Raw genomic sequence first — 21,681 nt, 5'->3', positions numbered from 1 at the left:
AAGTCAGGACAGGAACTCAAACGAGGCAAGAACCTGGAGGCAGGAGCTGATGCAGAAGCCATGGAGGGTGCTACTTAACTGCCTTGCTCCTCATGGCTTGCTCAGCCTGCTTTCTTATAGAAGCCAGGACCACCAGCCCAGGGATGGCACCACTCACCATGGGCTGGGCCATCCCTTATCAATCACTAATTCAGAAAATGTCCCACAGGTTTGCCTCCAGCCTGATATCATGGAGGCATTTTCTTAATTGAGGGTCCCTCCTTTCAGATGACTTTAGCTTGTGTCAAGTTGACATCAAACTATCCAGCATGCCCCGCCTGTACCTACCACCATATGGAAGAGACTGCCCCATACCTCCTTTCCTAGATTCACCTCCCATCATCCCTGACCTAATTTCATGTCTGTAGTTCTGACAAAAAGCAACACAGGAGGAGAACGGGCTTATCGGATTTACGGTCCCATGTTCCAGTCCATCATTTTGTGGAAACCAGGGCAGGAGCTCAAGCAGCCAGTCACATCACATCCACAGTTAAAAGCCAAGAAAGAATAAATGAGTCCTTGTTTGCAGGTAGCTCAACTTGATCTCCCACTCTAGACAGTTCTGGACCCCCTGACTAGGCAACGGAACTGACAAAACTGGGCTGGGTTAATTAAGAATTCCCAACAGGCATGCCCACAGGCCAACCAAATGTTGACATTCCTTCACTGAGACTTTCGTCCCAGGTGACTCTCAGTTATGTCAAGTTGACAGTTAAAATTAACCAGAACAGTCCTTTCTCATGCACTCCATCTTCTGATCTTTTCTCCATATGTGTCAAGCTAAGTTATAAAACATGTTGTTTAGCTGGAAGGCCTGATGTCCACATCTGTCCATCGATTTCCCCTAATTCTCTTCTCTAAACCCTAGCTGATCACCTGCTTCTCTGTGAAGCCTTCCCTGACAATGTCCCACAGCTGGGAAGTCTCTGGGAAACATACGCATGATGTATTACAGTCACCAGGTGACAAATTCCTTGAGGCTGGACGACTGTCTTTAAGATCAAGTACAAAGCGGGTGTTCAGTGTCTCTTGAATAAAAGTGAGACATATTCTGTTTATGTTTTTATTATATACCATCCAAAAACCCAAAGGGCTTGCTGAGTTCTCCTTTTGGACACCAACCTAATTTCCACTGGGGTCTCATTTATTTAATGGAGGCAAGGAATGTGTTGGTGAATTGGAATGGCAGTGAGGAAAGCCAAGTTACCAAACACAGTGGCTAGAGGCCAGACCTATGAGTTTGGCATCCTGGTGTAAGACAACAGACTCCCAGGCAGGTGGCACACATGTGTAATTTCTGTACAGCTTTGAGTTTGTGGCTACAGTGAGTTCAAGAGCAGCCTGGAACACATAGTGAAATCCTGTCTCAAAAAAAAGGAGAGAAAGATGACGGACCTCTTTGATTCCCACCCTTTTCATTCTGATTGGTGCACAGAGAATAATGCCCAAGATAAAAATCTCTCTCTCTCTCATATTCTTTTCCACATTTTGCCATAAATTCTTCAAAATTTAGCTCAAGTGCTCAAGTCACACCAGGATGATAAAATCTCCTCTAACAGAGAAGATGGGGCAGGCCAGAAGGACCACTCAGCTGGCAAAATGGTTCCTGTTGTGTTTAGAATCAGGGGGACTGCTAAGCACAGGGGCAGCAGTCCCTCAGTGCTCCCTTGATGGTGCTGCCCTTTGGCCATCAGCTAGGGCTAAGTACTCCAGCCTAGATCCCTCCCAAGAAGGCCTTTCATAGGTTAGTGTGGAAAATAGGGATCTCTTGAGGTTAGATTAATTTCTTTGTTTAAACCATTAAGAAGGAACTAATGGCTCCTTAAAAGTATAAGTTAAAACCCAAACAACCCCCATTGACAGATGGGGGATGATGTAGAAAAAGCAATGGCATGGGGGATGAGAACCTGGGTATTCTGTGTTTCGGTCTCCACCTATAACATGATGAGTGTGATGACTCTATTCCCTTCCCCTCTACATTCTCAGTAGTTAAGACAGTAGATTGGGGGTCTGGAGAGATGGCCCAGTGGTTGAGAGTGGTTCACAACCACCTAAAATTCCAGCTACAAGGGATCTGACACTCTTTTCTGGTCTCTGTGCATATACGTAGATACACATATTAACAGAGACACAAAAATAAAAATAAAATGAATTTCCCAAAATAAGTAGAATGGATTGGATGATCTCCAAATAGTCTTTCTGACTTCACCTTTCCATGACTGTCTCACTATCCATTCACTCACATTCATTCAAGAAAAACCCACCTAATGCCTAACCTCTAAGCCTAACACCCACCAAATCCTAGAAAGTGTCAGTTGAGTGTGAAAATATCAATGGGTCCTGAAATTAGTCATGTATGTAAAGAATCAAATATATATTGCAACAAGAGCTGTTCGTGCAGCCTCGCCCACAGATTGTATGTCTAGGTTTTTAGCTTATGGATGTATCTTTACCATCTCTGATCTAAGAGGAAAGGAAACACACACACACACACACACACACACACACACACACACACACACACACATGAAAATACTCGGGATCATGTGGTCAGGAGAAGAACTCAATTGTAAAACTAGCATTCTCTCTGCTCCAAGCTCTGCTTTTGGGGGCTTCATATATGGTAACTCATTCCAGGCTATACTTACTACGGCTACTGATTTACACATGAAGAAACTGAGGCATGATGAAGTTCAGTTACTTCTCAGAGTCAGTTAGAAAGTTGTAAAGCTGGGACTCAGAGCTCTAGAGAGTGGGCTTTGATAGTCTCCGTGTGGTTCAAAGGTATCTGTACTTAAGGTCAAGGGTGACTGTTACCTTTGGGATGAAATAAAGAACAAACAGAACTTTTGACAGCAGAACTTTGTGGCAACAATCCAGAAGCGTCCAATGGGAAGGGCCACTAGGTTGAGTCAGGGAAAGGGTAGCCATGTGCTGAGAGCGTCACACATGAGTTTGTAATATATCCAGTAGATCAAAAGAGCAGGGTGAGATGCCTGAATCTGGGGGACCCGAGACAAGAGGGGAAGCCAAAAGCTTTCTGATGACAATATGGAAGAACAACATATATCCTGATACATGCCCTTTGATGAAGAGTCCGCTTTGGTTAAGTCAGACCTGAATTTAAATGCAGCTGACTTACATAGTGTGGGACAATGTCTGGTGAGTTTACTGACTGAACCTGTTTGCTCAGCACCAGACATAGCTGTCCATTGAATGAGTCGGCACACAGCAAGCTCTTAAAGGCACTCACTGTGCTGTGGAGCTTCAGAGGCACTTTGCTATTGCTGCCATTGCTACCACTTCTCCATTTTCCAGACTTAAATCGATAGGCCTACAGGTAGAGCCAGGAAGCTGATACGCCCACACAAATCAACACCATGGTTAAGGAGAGGAACAGTTATTCCTTTGATGAGTTACGGTTCAACTAGTATGTCCCAGCATCCCACCTGTTTTTTCTCTTTTTCTCCCTCCCCCCATTTCCCAGCTGGTTCTTAAATTTGAAAAGAAAAGGGCCTCCATGGAGACCTGTGCACTTTTAAAAATAATACAAAACAGAACGTCTGAGGTCAGGGTACGCCGAGCCAAATGAATAAACCTTGCGGGATTGTATTAACAAAGCAAGGCTGGCTGCGTCACTGCAGCCGGACTCGGCTCTGTAGAGAGATGCCAAGCTCTGGTGAGTTTCAAACACGGGGTGGGGTGTCAAACAAGAAGATCAAATCATGGAGCGCCTCAGAGTTCTGCTTCAGTGCTTGGCCAGGAGCAGAGATCGTTCTCCATGAGAAGAGCTTCAGAATCCAGGGGTTGAGTAGAGTTCCAGAAATCTAGCCCTGAGGAGACTCGTACATCATCCGTAGGACTTCCCTGCAGATTAAGTACCCAGTACCTATCAACATTTTAAGTGGGCTCTTGAAGGTTTGGCATCCTCTGGGATGCAGATCTAAGAGGGATGCTGGCCTGAGGGAAGTTTATTAAGGATGCTTTGAGAAGCACCACCACTGTAAGGGATGGAAAATGTGGGAACAGGCTGGGGAAGAGAAGATGAGCTACACAAACATCTCAGCAGAGGTCTCTATCCATGCCACAAGGAGCTGTGAGGTAGAGAGAGCCCTTTATGGCTGTCTCCAATTAGAATGAAGGGCAAGGATCTTTATAGAATGGACTATAACTGTATCCAGGAAAAAGGTGTGACCTCAACCAGGCAGCTCTCTTTACCTAAGGCATGTCCAAAAGATGGTTGATGGTTGAGGGCTATTCCAAGAACAGTTCTAGCAGCTGGAGGGGAAAGTCCTTCACTCTGTCTCTCCTTTTTATATTTGTTTTCATTCTTAAAATTACCCCTCTCTCTTCCCATGTGTGTACACATGTGTATACATGTGTACATGTGAGTGCAGGCGCCTGTGGAAATTCAAAAGCGGAGTTTTAGGCAGTTGTGATTCTCCGAACTCTGTATGAGTTACTTCTCTGTTGCTGTGATAACATACTATGGCCAGGGCAACTTATAGAAGGGAAGGGTTTATCTGGGTTTATGATTCCAGAGGGATCAGAGTCCCTCTGGATGACAGGGAGACATGGCAGCAGGTGGTAGGCCTAGTGGTGGAAACAGGAAACTGAGGCCTCCCATCTTCAAATACAAGCACAAAACCGAGAAAGCAAGGAAGTGGCATGAGGCTTTTACTCTCAAAGCCTGTGCCAATGACATACTTCCTCCACCAAGGTTGCACCACCTAAACCTCTTCCAAACAGTGCCACCAACTGGGGACCAAGTATTCAAAGAGCCGAGCCTCTCGGGAACGTTTCTCCTACAGACCGCCATAAAGTCTGGTCTTCTGCAAGAGCGGTAGATGCTCTTAACTGCAGAGCTATCTCTCCAGCCCCAAGTCCTTCAGCAACACACACTACAGCATCCACCACACACACCAGTTCTGGATGGACTCATTTGACTGGGAGAAATGAATTCTACAGACACACTAAGCAAGAGTTTGAAGTGACATGGATGTAGCACCATCTGCGACTGTAAATTTATGGAAAAGAAATTCTGGTAAGTCCTTCTGACAACAATTCTAGGCAATCGTTAACAGGAACGACAGAGCACTGCCTGTTTATTCCCATGGGTAACTCTAAGATCAATTAAATGACAGCCGGCTGTGGTGACCCACACCTTTAATCCCAGCACTCAAGAGGCAGAGGCAGGCAAATCTCGGAGTTCAAGGTTAGCCTGGTCTACATGGTTCCAGAACAGCCAGGGCTACACAGAGAAACCCTGTCTCAAAAGAAAAGAAAACAAAACAAAACCAACAAAAAACCCAAACCCAAACAACACCACCCAAAAAACAGAAACAACTCCCTCCCAAAATTAACTGAAAAATCAGTGCTGAGTATAGATAAGTAAGAGAATATGTGTGTATTTTGGGCAGCTAAAGGAGTAGATTGTGTAAGACTGTTACCATTGAGTTCTACATCCATACCTCCAGATTCTTTCGTATACCATGAGAGCTCAAAGTCCAGAGTCTTTATGTCCCACATTCTTTTGCCACATGTAGCCATCTTTGTTTCTACGAATAGGAGTTATTTATGCAGGAACTGAAGTAGGGAGGAGTCATCAACCTGCCTGCTTCCAGGGTTGGTCACAGAGGCTTCACTGCCAGCAACAGCAGACAGACTGTAGCGGTTCCCAAAACACTAGTGGGGATGTGGGCCCAAGCCTTCCCTGGACAGTGTGGCAGTGACAGCCACGAAGGAAGACTGTTGTGGCTCTGGGTAATGTGACTTCCTCTTTTGATCCATTATAATATATCCTTATTAACTCTACCCCTCTGAAATATCTAGAATCACCTCTGTGTTTTTGACTGATCTAGTCTGTCATTGTGATAAAATATTCTGATAACAAGCAACTAGGGAAAGAAAGGGTTTATTTTAGCTTATATTTCCAGGTCACCATTCATCATTGAGGGAAATCAGGGCAGGAACCCAAAGGAAGGCCTTCTTGATAGTCTGTACAGAATTACCTCTGATGAAAAAACTCAGTTTATAGTCAGGGAAACTCAACAAGAACCATGGAGGATACTGCTTGCTGGATAACAGGCAGGTTCATGTTTAGCTTTCTTTTCTAAAGAAATTGGGAACTTCCTAGAGAATGGTGTTGCCCACAGTAGGCTGGGTTCTCCATACATCAATTATCAGTGAAGACAACCCCCATAGACATGCCCGTAGGTCAATCTGATCTAGGCAATACCTCGATTGAGATTCTCTTCACTGGTAACTCTAGGGTATGTCAGTTTGACAGTTAACGCTAAATAGGTACCAACCAACTACCATTTATGAACACACACTGTAGCTTTATATATCAGCACACATTTGCACATCTGAAACCTTTCTAGGAAATCCCCACATGATAACCATTATTACATGGAAGAAAACAAGATCATCAGGGGCATAACTTAGATGAAGACTTTTCTTTAGATGCCACTTTGTACCTCTTTAGTCTTTTTCCAAAGAAAAACAGTCTTACAGCATTTATTGTCACCTATCAAAACGATAGGATTAAATATTTCAGACTGTGTTCCCTGCAGAAGACACCTTTAAAAACATTGCACTGCTTTCTCAACTTCTCCCATCCTTGACCATTTCTGATTCTAAGTGGTCTGGAACAGAATAATATTGTCTCTTTTTAGCATGATCCTACACAGTTGTTTTCTTGATTTTTATTAAGAATGCATCTCGGGGCTGGAGAGATGGCTCAGAGGTTGAGAGCACTGACTGCTTTTCCAGAGGTCCTGAGTTCAATTCCCAGCAACCACATGGTGGCTCACAACCATCCGTAATGAGATCTGGCGCCCTCTTCTGGCCCACAGCCATACATGCTGTATACATAATAAATAAATAAATCTTTAAAAAAAAAAAAAAGAATGCATCTCTCCTGTATCACCTAATGTGAGGTGCATGTACTCATCAAAGCCCATAGTACAAACCTCTCTTCGAATATTCACCTGCTCACACAGTCACATCTGAATCTAAGACCTACTTTGCAAGTATGTGAAGATGAGGGTGATGGGCGGCACTAACACCTTCTGCACCCTCTAGCCCTGACCGAAGAACACCATACTAGTAATCACAAAGACACATGAGTAGGCAGGCCTCTTCAGAAAGCAACTTCTGGAACTCTTTTCAATTTTAACTATTTGAATCTATTACATCTATCCCACAAAAAGTAGAAGAAACATCAGGAAAGGAGCCTTTTCTATTAGGAATGTTAATTTCCTGTGAAATGTCCCCCTTTAAGCTGCCGGTTTCTGCCAGGGCATTTCCAGCACAGGAGACACCATCCCTCCCTACAGCACAGGTTGACCCATCATTCACTTGTGCTGCTGCAGGCTTCTGTGTGCAGAGCTGAAACCCATCTCTCTGCAGGACTGTACCATTAGCTCGAACTCTAATCTCAATGAAACAATATAGGGCGGTTTTGAACATGGGAACCTAGGTTCAGATTCTTTCTCCATTACTCATTTCTGCTGATTGTTTAACCTTCCTGAGCTCTTATCTCTTCATCTCTAAATGGAAGCAGTCAAAGCACCTGTCTCAAAGTATTACCGTAAGGCTAAATTAAATTACTAATGCTTCTTTAAAGTGGCAGATGATTGTGATGAGTGAAATGGGACCTACTGGAGACCTCACATCCTCTGAGCTAAACATCTCCAGTTCCTTGACCTGTTCCTTCTTCCAATAGGCTTCAGTCTCCTCCCATTCCAGCTGCTCTTTTGCAGGCACTCCAGGTTGCAGTGGGTGATACATCAGACCTCTCACCAGAATCTCTTTAGAATTCTGCTTAAGCGTGTTCAGTGGTGTCATCTTCTTGTGTTCTAAATGCTGCATTCAATCATTAGTAGCCTGCAGTGGCATCACATTGAGAGTAAGAACCAGAACCGGAGCTTATTGAGCACAAATATGTGTACCAGAAAATGACACTAAATATATCAATTCACTATTTAGTTCATATAGTAACTGTAGCTCCTGGGCTACAGTTATTAGCCTCACTTCTCTGATAAGGAAGTTGATACTTGGAGATGTATGATGACCAGATATCTGGTCAACCCAGTTGAAATAGAGTGGAGCTGAGATTCCAATCTCCAGTCTTCTCTGCAGCCACAGCCTCAGCCTTCAGCCCACATTTCCTCCCACAAACATTGAGCTGCATTCTACTTAAATATTGAATCTTTTTCTTTTTTCTCATATGATTTTAATAAGCTAGATCTCTCTGATCCTGCTTCATTGCAGCTGAGTTTCTGAATGAGACTTCACATTGCCTACCCATTCAGTTTGATCATATCAAACAGAATCCAGCATATTCTTTCTCTCATTTACCCTAAAGTCTTCAACAATGAAATGTGATAAGTCATTATTTTGGAGGTTTCAAATAAGGTCAAGTGCAGGCCCTTCCCTAGCCATTATATACTTCTTTCAAGGTATATGACTATCAATCATTTTCTGCTGATTGTGGTGTTCAAAGAGTTGCCAACATGTCAGACTGAACTAACTTCCAATTTCCACTATTTTATTTTGTTGACAGCTGTTCTTGAAATTTCACCCTATTCTAATGGTCAATGCCTACTCTTAATTAGGACCTATTCTTTTTTTTTTTTAAAGAAGATATAATTTGAAAACTTATTGTCTTAGAATTTCATATATGTAAACAGTCTATTTTGATACAATCACTTCTACTCTTCCCCCTCCTCCTCTTCCTTCTTTTCTAATGCAATAGGTCTAATTAGAGCTGTGCACCTGTGCATGGCTGTGGGGCCATCACTGCAGCATGGTCAACTTACCGGAGGCCAGGTTGAGAGAGAAAACTGATTCTCCCACCCTTAGGAGCCACCAGCTGTCAATAGCTCCTCAGTGAGGGGTGAGGGCTCACCCCCCCACCCCTGGCATCAAATAAAGTCTAGTCTAAGAAATGTTAATACATAGACAATTATGAAATGAAGACTAAAGTATACAGAAAAATAAAAATGGGTTGAGGGGTTGGGGGGTTGGCTACTAGGCTAAAGCGCTTGTTGTGCAATCACAAGGACCTGAGTTCAGATCCTTAGCACCCACAGAAAATTTGGGTGTGGTAGCATACATCTGTAACCCCAACATTTTGCAGGGAGACAGGTATATGGGGTGGGAAGATGAGAAGGATGGGGGCTTGTAGCACGAATTCTAATTGGTCTTAACAATAAAAACCCAGAGCCAGATACCGGGGTAAATGCTGAAAGATCAAAGAGACAAAGGTGCTGTGGGATGTCTTTCTGTATGCTGTAAATATGTGTTGCTTTGATTGGTTGATAAATAAATCTGTTTGGCCAATGGTGAGACAGAATAAGGTTAGGCGGTACATTTGAGCTGGAGAGAGAGGAGAAGAAAGAAGAATGGGGTAGAAGCTGCAAGCCACCAGGAGAAGCAAGACGTGAAAGTACCAGTAAGCCACAAAGCCACGTGGCAATGCATAGATTAATAGAAATGGGCTGAGTTAAGTTGTAAGAGCTAGCTAGTGAGAAGCCTGAGCCATTAGGCCATACAGTTTGTAAGTAGTATAAGCCTCTGTATATTTACTTGGGTCCAACCGGCTGTGGGACCGGGCAGGACACAAGAAAACTTCTGACTACACAAAGGAACAAGCCACAGCCACCTCTCACCTCACCAACTCCTCAGCCCAAAGGGACCCTCAGCTCCTGTCTCCTCCCACCTTATATTCCTCTCCAGCTATATCATTTCCTGTTTCCACCTCCCTAGTGCTGGGATTAAAGGCATAAGATCCCAAGCGCTGGGATCAACGGTGTGTGCCACTGCTGCCTGGTTCTCTTTTAGACTGGCTCAATCTTGTGTAGCCCAGGGTAGCTGTGAACTCACAGAGATCTGTCTGCCTCTCCCTCTCGAGTTCTGGGATTAAAGGTGTGTGGCACCACCACCCAGCCTCTATAGCTAACTAGTGGCTGGCTTTGCCGTCTGATCTTCAGGCATGCTTTATTTATTAGAGCATACACAAAATATCACCCTAGGGGCTCATCGGCTGGCCAGTTTGGCCAATCAGTGGGCTCCAGGTTCAGTGAGAGACCTCTCTCTCTCTCTCTCTCTCTCTCAAAAAAAAAATGAGGTAGAATATGATTGAGACAGATACCCACTGTTGACCTCTGGCATTCACACACATATACATGTTGAGTTCCCCTAAACTGGAAATCTGAATTCCCAAATGTTCCCAGTCTAAAAGTCTTTGAGTGTCACCATGACACCCCTGGCCTAAAACAACAGGTCATGATCAAAATGCAGGTACACTAACAATGTGTAAAATCTCTATTAGTGTACATGTATAAGACACATGTTAGACAGAAATGAATTTCACATTTAGATTCAGCTTCTCTCCTATGATATCTCATCATGTATGTGCAAATATTTCTAAATCTGAAAAAAAAAAAAAATGAAACCTGAAACACTTCTGGTCCAAAGTATTTTAGACCAAAGGTCCTCAATCTGTACAGGTTCTATAGGTCCAAGCACATGGAACTAATTCCCTCTTGATCATTCAACAGCAGGGACTTCAAGATGTGCTCAGATGGAAACCTGTGGTTCAGCCATCTTCCTTCTCCTCCTGCTTTTCTGTCTGACATGGTTGGAGCAAGGTGGTGGTACCTCCATTAATACTGAGAATCAGTGTTAATGGAGACTGAACACGGTCATCCCAGGTCTCTTCTCTTCTCCCCTCTTCCTCCCCGCTCTTCTCCTCTCTCCCTTTCCCTCCCCCCCTCTCCTTTTCTCTCTTCTCATTTCCAGTTTTACCATAATCAGGGCTTCCATGCCACTAAATTCTAGTAAAATACTCTCAGTCCATAGATCTACTTAACATTAATCTATTCATCCACAGACTCTTGGCCTCACAGAGGGGTGACTTGTGTCTGTGGGAAAATGCCCTGGCTTCAGATACAAACAGGAGAGCTTGGCAGGCCAGCCACCCTGGCCAGATACTCTCTAGTCCCACTAGGACACACAGTAGGGCCCTGTAGGGGCAGCAGGGTATGCGGGGTAATGGGATGCAAAATGATGTAGCTCTCCACTTGCTTCCCTGGGCCTCTGGATTCCTGGCTCTGCTCCAGCCAGGCAAGTAGTTTTGGAATTGTGGGGAAGAGGGTGGAGAGATAGGGTGGAGGCTTCCTCTAGGCCAACCACAACTAACTCTTTGACTCTGTCCAACAAAGCCCAGACGGTACAATTATCTGGCTAATCTGGCCCTTCATTGAGAGACCAGCTTAGACTAAACAGTGGCTTCCGTCCTAAAGCTTCTTTTGAGTGGTGGAGGATGAGTGTGAAGTTCCAGGGGGTTGGGGTTGCTTGTGTGACCCACCCATTGATCCAGATGGGCCAAAGACAAGCCATTCAGACTTCAAAAGGAGTTTGAGAAGGAGTGTCTTTCAGGGACAAATGCCCAAATGACATGCTAATTGGTTTCCTGACTAATTTACTTTCTAGCTTTCCATGGCTGGAAATGAGAATGACTACATCAGCCAACATTTTCCAGTATAAGTGTCACCCCCGCCCCAGACTCCTGAAGTGTCCCTAGCATCCCTGTGTGGTTGTAGCAGCTCCCTCGGGTGTCCTTCCCTGCATACAGATTTGGTACCTGTCACTTGGGCCAAAGGCAGTGCTAAGATACAAGGGGGAAATGAAAGGATGCTCGGGAGTGACTACAAAGGAGATGAAGCAGGTCCAGCCTAGTTGGCAACTGAACACTTGCCAGATGGTTTACAGAAAACCGAGATTTGGGGGAAAAGATTAAAGAGCAACGATTTATCACTCTTGGAAACCGACACACAGCCCATAACTGTGGAATCTGTCAGTTATTCATTCTGCAAACCTTTCCTTCAGTTCTAGTTTGTGCTGGGACCCGTGCTACTTAACAGAGTCCCTCCCCACAGGCAAATAATCCCAAAATACGGGTGAGGGCGAGGAAGGAAGGAGGGGGTGCTGTGAAAGGACCCCTGAGTTCCTGATTCAGCAGGAACTAACTAGGGAAGGGGTGTCTGAGGAAGCTGCTGCAAAGCCATGTCTTTTTTGGCTCCCTTGACAGATCACTCTAGGGCTAGTGAGATGGCCCAGTGGGAAAACGTGCTTGCTGTGCAAGTGTAGGGTCCCAACTTGGGGTTCTCAGAGCACACACTAACCCGGGTGCAGTAGTGAGCATCTGTTCTCAATGCTGTTAGGGGGGGCATAGACACGGGGCGCTCCAAGACAGCTAGCCTAGCACACAGCAGCACAACAAGAGGCCCTTCCTCACACCAGGGGGAAGGCGAGACCCAGCTCCCGAAGTGGTCCTCTGATCCCCACACACATGCATGGTACACATGCTCCTGCATCCCCCTCCTCACCCCCACATACACACCAAAGACAGACCAAAAACATGGTTTTGACATGAAGAGTAAACTGGAGATTGGTAAAAATAAATAAATAAAAATATAGAGCTGTACAGCTACTGGTTGAAAGTCTGGCTGAGAGCTGGTGGTCGTCCAGCCAAGGTAGATTCTTGACAATTAGCAGCGGAGGGACTAGGGAATCATGAGATACGGAGTCAAGAGGACATGGCAGAGGGTGGGTGTGGTGGCAGAGGGGGGCTGCACAAGGTTGCAGCTAAGGTGGAAGGTCCAGGTGGCACTCTCCACTGAGAGAGGGGCAGGGGCAGAGAGTGAGTTCTATACTGGAGTCAGACAGTGGGACTGGTGTCTCATCCTGCACTGGCCAACTTCCTCTGCCCTTGGGCCCTCAACCTCACATGCTCTCCATGCCACCAGCTCCACATGTTAAGAGCCTAGCCATGCTTCAATCCAACTCAAACAGCACTCCATCCTCAAAGCCATTTCTGTTTATGGACAGGACCACTGCTTCTTTATCCTTCCCCACATGAGCTAGCTAACATAGTAGACACTGGCAAATATTTGTAAAATGAACAAAAATAGCCTGCTTTTTGCCACGAAAGGAAAATGAGTAGACATTGGATTGACTTAAAAGCCCCTGGATCGTACTGAAGTTCAAAGTGTAGGTGTTTTAATATGAGGCCAACTCCATCAATCTGATGCTCAGAAGTTCACTCCCTTCCTCTGACTCACGGGGGTGGGGTGGGGTGGTACAGGGAGTGAGGCTGGGGTGATAGGCCATTTCTGTTCCTGAGCTCCAAATGGCATTTCTTCCAGTTAATTTTATTCTTAGTCACTGAAGAATGATAAGAAGGAGAGGGGGAGGAGGGGAGGGAGGGTGGTGATGGTGGAATGGAGTAGGAGGAGGGATAGAAGAGGGAGAGGAAAAGGAGATTGACTAACAATGACAAGCACTAACAGCAAAAGAAGCAGCAGGAGGCTGCCTGGGATGAGGGGAAGCAGGGAGAAGAGGAGAAGAGAAGGAAAGGAGAAAGGGAGGGAAGGTAGAGAAGGAGGAGAAGAGGAAGCGAAACACTTGTGGTGTCCTGTCACTGACTCCTGCAGACCTCCCAGCCACTCCACCGTCACAAAACTGATGCTACTTTATCACAGGAGCACAGGTGAAGGGCTGGAGAGGGCTCGAGTAATGCTCAGCCAGGACAACTAATTAAGTGGTGGAGCTGGGATTTGAACCTGGAATCTGACTCCAGAGCCCTTGCTCTGTGTGCTCTCCTAAGGTTGAGTATGGTGCTCCTATAAAGGAGGGTCTAGTTTATTGACTGGGGAGTCCCTGGTTGGAAACCAGGAGGGATGGAGTCCAGTCCTGATTTCCGATGCAGTCTGACCTAGTCCATGTTTCTTTCTACATAAAACAAGGGACCTAGATGTTGATAACAGAAGTAATAATGAGGGATGATAGTCTCAATTTTGGTCTCTTGAAGTTTCAAATAATTTCATCCCAGCTACAATGATACAAGAAAATGACAGCACACAGAGAGTAAATCACCTGTTCAACACCTAGCAACAAGAGAGTCAGGATTCAAACATAGGCTCTCCCACTGTGATGGCCTGAATGAGAATAGCCCCCATAGGCTAGTATATTTGGATACTTGATCTCTGGTTGGTGGAACTGTTGGAGAAGGATCAGGAGGTGTGGCCTTGTGGGAGGAGGTGTGGCCTTGTTGGAGGAGGTGTGTCACTAGAGGCAGACTTTTGAGTTATCAAAAGACTCTTTCCATTCCCAGTGTCTCTCTCTGCCTTCTACTTGAAGTTCAAGATGTGAGCTCTCAGATGTTCCTGTCACCATGCCTTTGCTCTACCATCATGGACTCTAGCTCTCTGAAATCCTAAGCCCAATTAGATGCTTTCTATTATAAGTTGCCCTGGTCATGGAGTTTTGTCACACTAATATAAAAGTAACTAGTTGGGTGGTGGTGGCGCACGCCTTTAATCCCAGCACTTGGAGGCAGAGGCAGATGGGTATCTTTGAGTTCAAGGCCAGCCTGCTGTGGGATGTCCTGTATGCTATAAATATATGTTGCTATAATTGATTGATAAATAAAACGCTGATTGGCCAGTAGCCAGGCAGGAAGGATAGTGTAGGTAGGACAAGGAGAGAGGAGAATTCTGGGAAGTGGAAGGTTGAGGGAGAGAGATGCTGCCAGCCGCCTCCATGGGGAGCAGGATGTAAAGTACTGGTAAGCCACGAACCATGTGGCAATGTATAGATTTATAGAAATGGGTTAATTTAAGATATAAGAACAGCTAGCAAGAAGCCTGAGCCATTGGGCCATACAGTTTATAAATAACATAAGTCTCTATGTGTTTGCTTGGGTCTGAGGGCTGAGGGAGCCAGGTAGGAACAGGATAACTTCAGTTACACCAGCCTAGTCTATGGAGTGAGTTCCAGGACAGCTAGGGCTACACAGGTCTCAAAAAACAAAGCAAAACAACAACAACAACAACAACAACAACAACAAAAGTAACTAATACATCCACTATACTTCATAGTCAAAGTCAAAGGAGATGCCTTGGAGCCATGGGCCACGGACAGGACCCACAGCTTCCCGTGAGCAGCTCCACTGTCTCAGTTTTGTGGCATGGACTCCTTTTGACGTTTCCTTTAAGAAGAATTCTCTATCTGTGATGGTTATTCTTGGTTGTCACCTTGACTACGTCTGTAATTAACTAAAACCCAAGCTGCTGGGTATACCTATGAAAGGTTTTTTTTTCTAAATTAAATCATTTGAAGTGGGAAGACCCACCTATTATCTAGATTTTTTGAGGTGGGAAAATATACCTTTAATCTGGGCCACACCTTCTGCTGGCAGCCTATATAAAGGACATGGAAGAAGGGTGCTTACTCTTTGCCTATTTGCTCCCACTCTCTCTGGCAAATGCATTCCTTTAGTGACACTGGAGCCTTCTTCTTTGGAATTCTGGCATAAACTGAAGACCAGTTGAGACAGTCAGCCTAGTGGACAGAGCAATTGCTGGAGTCTTGGACCTTCCATTGGCAGACAGTCATTGTTGGACTACCTGGACCACAGCCTGTAAGGCATTCTAATAAATCCCCCTTTACACACACACACACACACACACACACACACACACACACACACACACACACACATCCTATCAATTCTGCTGTTCTGTTCCTCTACAGAACCCTGACTAATACTCTACCTAAAACTAAAAGGTTGAAAAATCAGTGGACCAGAAATTTCTGGAACTTAACGAGACTCTCAAGTACAAATCTAGGATTTTTCTAGCAATCTTCGTTCATCATGACCACATAAGAGAGAAGAAATGTTGCTCTTGGAAATGGCCCCTGTTCAGAAAAAGGCAGGTGTGGAAAGGGGCCACCACCTACCTGCTCCACTCGTATCTCTATGTCGCCATTCACTTTCTTCCCATGGAAATACTTGGACCTGCAAGGAGACCAAGAGACCCGCTCAGTAAGGATCCATTGTCCCTTCTTCCCTTTCCCAAAGGCCTGAGCCCTAAAGGTGTAAACGAAGACAGTCTCAACCTGCCCCATCCTCCCCTGACCACCCACTGCCTTGGTATTTAGAGATAGAATGTTGGAGGAGAGGAGGAAGAGTGGATGGGACAAGAGGAGACTGGACCTCCTGTAACTCAATTGCAGCCTCTAAAAGGAAGCCATGCTCCCTAATTCTAGGGATGCTTTGAAAGACTCAATGAGACAAGGAAAACATAAACAGTGCAGTATTGATTTGGTGTTACTTTATTAAATTACATATATGTACTGCGTCAAAGACTTACTGATCTATCTGTTCCCTCATCTCTGTATCACATGTCTATTTGTCAACCACTGATCCTTTCATCCACCCACTGACCCTTCCATGACTCTATTCATAAAGCTAATTATCACCATGAGCCAGCAATCAAGGCAAAAGAGTAGATAGCATTCTTATGACCTCACCCTCCCTTTCCATGCTGACCCCCCAACCTTCTTCTCAATTCTTCCCACTTTCCTCCATAAACACCCTACTCCTGACCATAGTTCATCTCCCTTCTGACACGACTGTTTTTCCTGCTGCTGATGACAAGTATAATTAAAATCAGTAACCGTGCTTAACGCCTGTACCCCACTGAATGACAATCGGACTCCCTCAAGTCTGTGACCCCTCATTTTATCCTCAACAGCACCAGAATGTGCAACACACCACAGGAATGCAATTGATTATCTGTTGAATTAATAAATTAACAAATAAAGGGATTAATGTGTTATAGGGTTTAATCTGTGGTCTTTTTCATTTAATGTGAACAACCACCATCATGAAGCAGGCATTTTTTCATTTCTATCCTGTCAAGGAGGAAACTCAATAATCCAGAGACTAAACACTTGCATATCCTAAGGGGGATCTGCACCCAGGCCTTCTTCTCTGTCTGTTTTCACTCAACTCTGAGTCAGGACAGAAGGGTACTTAGGGGGTTAGATATCTTCCCACACTTAATGCGAAAGACCCGGTTTGCATTTCCCCTTTCCCACTGCTGTGGCAAGGAAACAAATGCTTGAGTCATTTGCTGTGACCCAGACACCACATTAAGTATTTCTACAAACCTTCCTAGGGTTGGAGGCAGCACTTTTCTCCCTCCTAGCTCATTCTCTCCTTTTCCCACAGCAGAAATGTTTATGGATTAGATAAACATTTATCTAATGTGGTCCCAACTCTCCCCTAAGTGAGGTGTGGCCACATGACACAGTTCTAATCAATAATTTGTAAGCATCACATTCAAGAACCTTCTCTTAAGTTTCTTCATTCAATTCTTTTCCCTGGAGCAGGGATGTTGCCAACTACTTTCCCAATCTTTGTTTGTGAAAGAATCCTTTCTACAAACTCTTAGACTGTTCCACTCGGTCTGTTTTCACAGCCCCCATCGATTCTCAGCCAATGCCGGGTCTTCCCGAGACCTCCAGCATCCTGGGCTGACAGCTGTGATGCTGGTGTCACTGTTTCTTACAGTGTTGACAGACTGAGATGTCACTGAGGCTGGACTTTCGTGGAACAGGAATGGTTGGTATGATCTGAGAGTGAGGTTTGTCTGTCTGTCTTTCCCTTCCTTCCTTCTTCCCTTCCTTCCTTCCTTCCCTCCCTCCCTCCCTCCCTCCCTGCCTCCCTCCCTCCCTCCCTTCCTTTCCCATTGATGCTCTTCAATAAAACGTATGTTTAGCTAGCCTCACACAATGCAGAATTTCATCACAAATCCTCAACAAGCAAGTCCGCACATTCCATTCCACCTACAGTATTTGTGGAGGAGAGAAAAACAACAAATGGCCTATGAGGTGTATGACTAATATTTAAAGTTGATGAGTATTCTAATTTTAGTTTTGTTGCTGTGGTACAAGATCTTACCAAAAGCAACTTTGAGATAGACGAAAGTATTTTGGCTTACAATTCCAGGTTACAGACCATCATTTTGGGGAAGTCAAGGCATGAACTCAAGCAGTCATAGCACATCTACAGTCCAGGGTGAAGAGGATAAATTCATCCCTGCCTGCTTGCCCTCATCTAGCTTTCTTTTGTAGGGAATGGTGCCCCTCACAATGGGCTGGGTTTTCCCAATGAACAATCAGGGCAATCATCCACAGACATGTCCACAGGCCAACCTTATCTAATCAATTCCTGCGCTGACACTCTTAGGCATTTCTACACTGTGGCAGGATGACACTTAAAACTATCACCCTGAGTAAAGTTAGCAAACATCTAAATAAAATATCTGCATTCTTTCTTTGATGACTACAACTCATAAGGTCTTAGAGTTCCATCCAGACTATGGCAGCATTGCAATGACCAGCTCTTGGTCCTCGGTCCTAATCCCATGCTTCCCTGGTTTCCCAGTTACTCTCCACTCTGCCCTGTAACCCTGCAGATTCTGGTGTTCTCCCCCTAATACTTGACCTTCCCATCATACCTAAGAGGGGATGAGGCCGGGTCACTCCCCATATCCTGCAGACAGAGAAGTCACCTTTCAGTCTCATAACTTTTCCAATTGTCCCACAGTTTCATATTTTCAGGATTCAACCCAGAACCTCAAGTTCCTTCCAAATGGGGACCCTGGCACCAGTTGGCCCACTTTATCCATGCGTTACTTTGCAGCTGCTTCCATGGACACACACACACACACACACACACACACACACACACACACATCCCTGTGATGCTTCAGTATGTCCTCTGCTTTTATGCTTCTGGTCTTTTACACAGGCTTACATCTCTGTTTTGCCGGGCCATCTCTTTCTCACATTCCAGAATCCTCAAGAGTGATATCTACTCTTGTTTTCTTTGGTAGCACCTGGGCTGGGTGCCCCTCCTCAGCCCCTGGGCACATCAAACTCTCAACCCTTATGGTAGCATTCTGCCTTGTAATTCTACATTACGATCTGTCCCCTGCCTCCAAACATCCAGTCTGTGAGCTCCGAGAAACCAGAAGTTCTGTCTCAACATTCACTGCAAGTAATAGCACAAATGTGCAGGACTGTGCGTCCCACATGTTTGTTAGCAAGAGAAGTGAATGTTTTCCTTGTTTCTGGCCTTCCTTGTGACCCTTTGTTGCCACCTACTGGCAAGTCATTGTAATAACTCACAGTTCTACATCTTTTATGATATGGGTCATTGTGTAGATATCCAACTTGCACGACTGATAACCTCAGACTTGATTCCAACCTGGAACCCAGAACACTCTGCATTACATGCCACCCAAGCAGCTCTGGCCCCGAAGAGGCCTCACCTTCCCAGGAGTCTTTGGAATGTTTACTGCTGGAGCTGGCAGGCAGTCTCAGACTGAGGTGAGGGTCAGGCAGTCCACGTCCCCCTGCCTGGCTGGGAGTCAGAAGTCTGTCTCCTGATGGGCCACACAGACTGCTGCCTCCTTGCTGGGGGTGGGGGGAGGTGGTGGTGGAAGGGTGGGCCCATTCAGGCTGGAGCTGCCTCAGAACAGCTCTGTCTGGCAGAGGGAAGGGGAGGGATGGCCTAGAATTCTAGATGCCTTGGGGGGTGGAGCCCACTGTCTGTGCTATTGACTGGCTGTTTGACCTCAGGCAAAAACAGATGGATCCACGGTGCCCATTGGCTTTGTCTCCCATCAGCAGCCTCATCCCAGTGACCTAATATGTCCATCCTCATAGCTCCTTGAATAACTCAGCCAATCAACCAAGTCCATGGTCCTGCCCTGCGAAGGGGGTGGGAACTCTGGATTCCAGAAGGCTTCTGTCTCTGTGGGTGGTCTCATATTTTACTGCCACATTAAAGGCACCAGGAAGGAGAATATTATAAACTAGGGCTGCCTGGGGTGGGAAATCCCTAGCTTGAGGTCCCGAGATGTGGTGGTGTGCGAGAGAGATTTATGAGGAGTGGGCACTGCATTCTTTTCCTGCTGCAGCCAGGGAATGAGCACAAATGCGATCTACCTGTGCCAGAGCAGGGCTCTCTGACAGATCCACCAGCCTGTGAAGGCATCGAGGCTAGGTAGCTTCTCTTACTTGAACCCAGAGCTTGGGGATTCTGCTAGTCCAGCTAGGCAGCTGGGATCCTCCTCCAGCCTCCCTGAGACCTGGGATGCAGGCAGGGGCACCATGGCCGTTCATTCACTAGAGTACTGAGGGGTTAAACTCTGGAGCGCTTGCTCATGCAGCAAGCACTTTGCCCAGGGAGCCATGCCCATGGCCCCAGGAAACCCTCTCTGCATGGTTCAACCTACAGTGATAGACCGTTTGCTCTGTGCAGAGCCACCAGGCTCCAAGGAATCAAACACGCAGACCACACAGGGCTTACTGCCCCATAGGAGGGAGTGACACACAGATGGATGATAACTGCCAGCACATCAGCACAGAGATCCTGCTCGGTCCACAGAAGGGACACTAGGCCCAGCATTGGGTGTGAAGTGGGGTGGGGGTGTGGTTCTGATGAGGTGGCCCAGCTAATCTATCAGTTCATCAGTTCGTCCAATATTTGGTGCCTGCTCTTTGCCAGGGCCTAAGGTTTCAAAGATTGTGTGTGTGTGTGTGTGTGTGTGTGTGTGTGTGTGTGTGTGTGTGTGAGAGAGAGAGAGAGAGAGAGAGAGAGAGAGAGAGAGAGAGAGAGAGAGAGAGACTAGCAAGGGCAACCATGTTGGGCAAGCACTGGGGTACTACAGGGAGTGACACATCTTCCTGAGGCACCCCCTTTTAAGTATGAAACAAAATGAACAATAGACACCTAGAGGAAGACCTGGTTTATGAGTGGGGCAGGGTTTTGGATACCTGCTGTAGATAGTTTGGGACCGCCCCTGCCTCCTCCTCCGAATGAGGATTTAAAAGATCAATCCTAAAGCTGTAAAGGGGTTTTACATTAGGACCTAGATGTAGAGGCATCCGGGAGGCCACCAAGTATGTGCCAGGGAGATGCTCACCAGCAGGCTGCTGCTGCTGCTGGGGGGTGGGGGATGAGAGAGGCTTCACCTTGCTGGGAGAGGAAGCCCAAGGGCCTGCTGGTCCTAGAGACAGACCCAGGTCCTGTCTAGCTCTGCTATTTATATCTGGATGCTGCCTGAAGCAAACCCCACCACCAGAGCATTAGTTTTCTCATTGGTAAAAACAATTAGGACAAGAATGACTACATCTGCCATCTGGGCAAGAATGCCTAAACAATGCTCCTGGCACACAGCAGGTGTTTTGCTAATGTTCAGGCCCTTCCTTCTGTTTTTCTGCATGAAGAAGGCTGAAAGATTTATTATCTATCTATTCACCCATACATAGATTAACTATCCATCCAGCTTACTCATTCATCTATCTAACTCATTCACCCATATATCCACTAACCTGACTACTACTTAATTCATCCGTCCATCCCTCCATCCCCCTATCCATCCATCCTCCTATCCCTCCCTCCCTCCCTCCCTCCCTCCATCCCTCCATCCTCCATCCATCCATCCATCCCTCCATCCCTCCACCTATCCATCCATCCTCCATCTCCTCTCTGTGATAAGCATCATGTTGGTCTCTGCAATTGCACTGAATGAAACATCCTGTCCAAGCAGAAAAGCCTTTACGTTGTACTTGAAGACAGTCCCTGAGGAGGACACAGAGCTAATAGGTGTATGTGAACATGAGTAGGAGTGTGTGCTGGTGTATGCATACATGTGGAAGCCACAGGACATTGGGCATCCTGCTCTATCACTCTATATCTACCCAAGACAG

The 21,681-nt window shown here is 45.8% G+C and overlaps 1 protein-coding gene and 1 pseudogene across 2 annotated transcripts in view; both read right to left on the bottom strand.

The window, feature by feature from the left end:
- The window catches only part of Syn3 (synapsin III), a 410,018-nt gene that overhangs the window by 374,560 nt on the left and 13,777 nt on the right, over positions 1 to 21,681 (bottom strand). For both annotated transcript variants that reach the window (XM_059245152.1, XM_059245151.1), the window contains exon 2: positions 15,853 to 15,910. In XM_059245152.1, the coding sequence (XP_059101135.1) occupies positions 15,853 to 15,910 (58 nt within the window). The remainder of the gene's footprint in view (positions 1 to 15,852; positions 15,911 to 21,681) is intronic.
- Positions 6,678 to 7,145, bottom strand: LOC131895320 (small nuclear ribonucleoprotein E-like; annotated as a pseudogene).

The sequence above is a fragment of the Peromyscus eremicus genome, chromosome 18 (genome assembly GCF_949786415.1).
Source record: "Peromyscus eremicus chromosome 18, PerEre_H2_v1, whole genome shotgun sequence".
Lineage (NCBI taxonomy): Eukaryota > Metazoa > Chordata > Mammalia > Rodentia > Cricetidae > Peromyscus > Peromyscus eremicus.
Note: the sequence above shows the minus strand (reverse complement) of the source record. Positions and strands in the feature narration are given on the sequence as shown.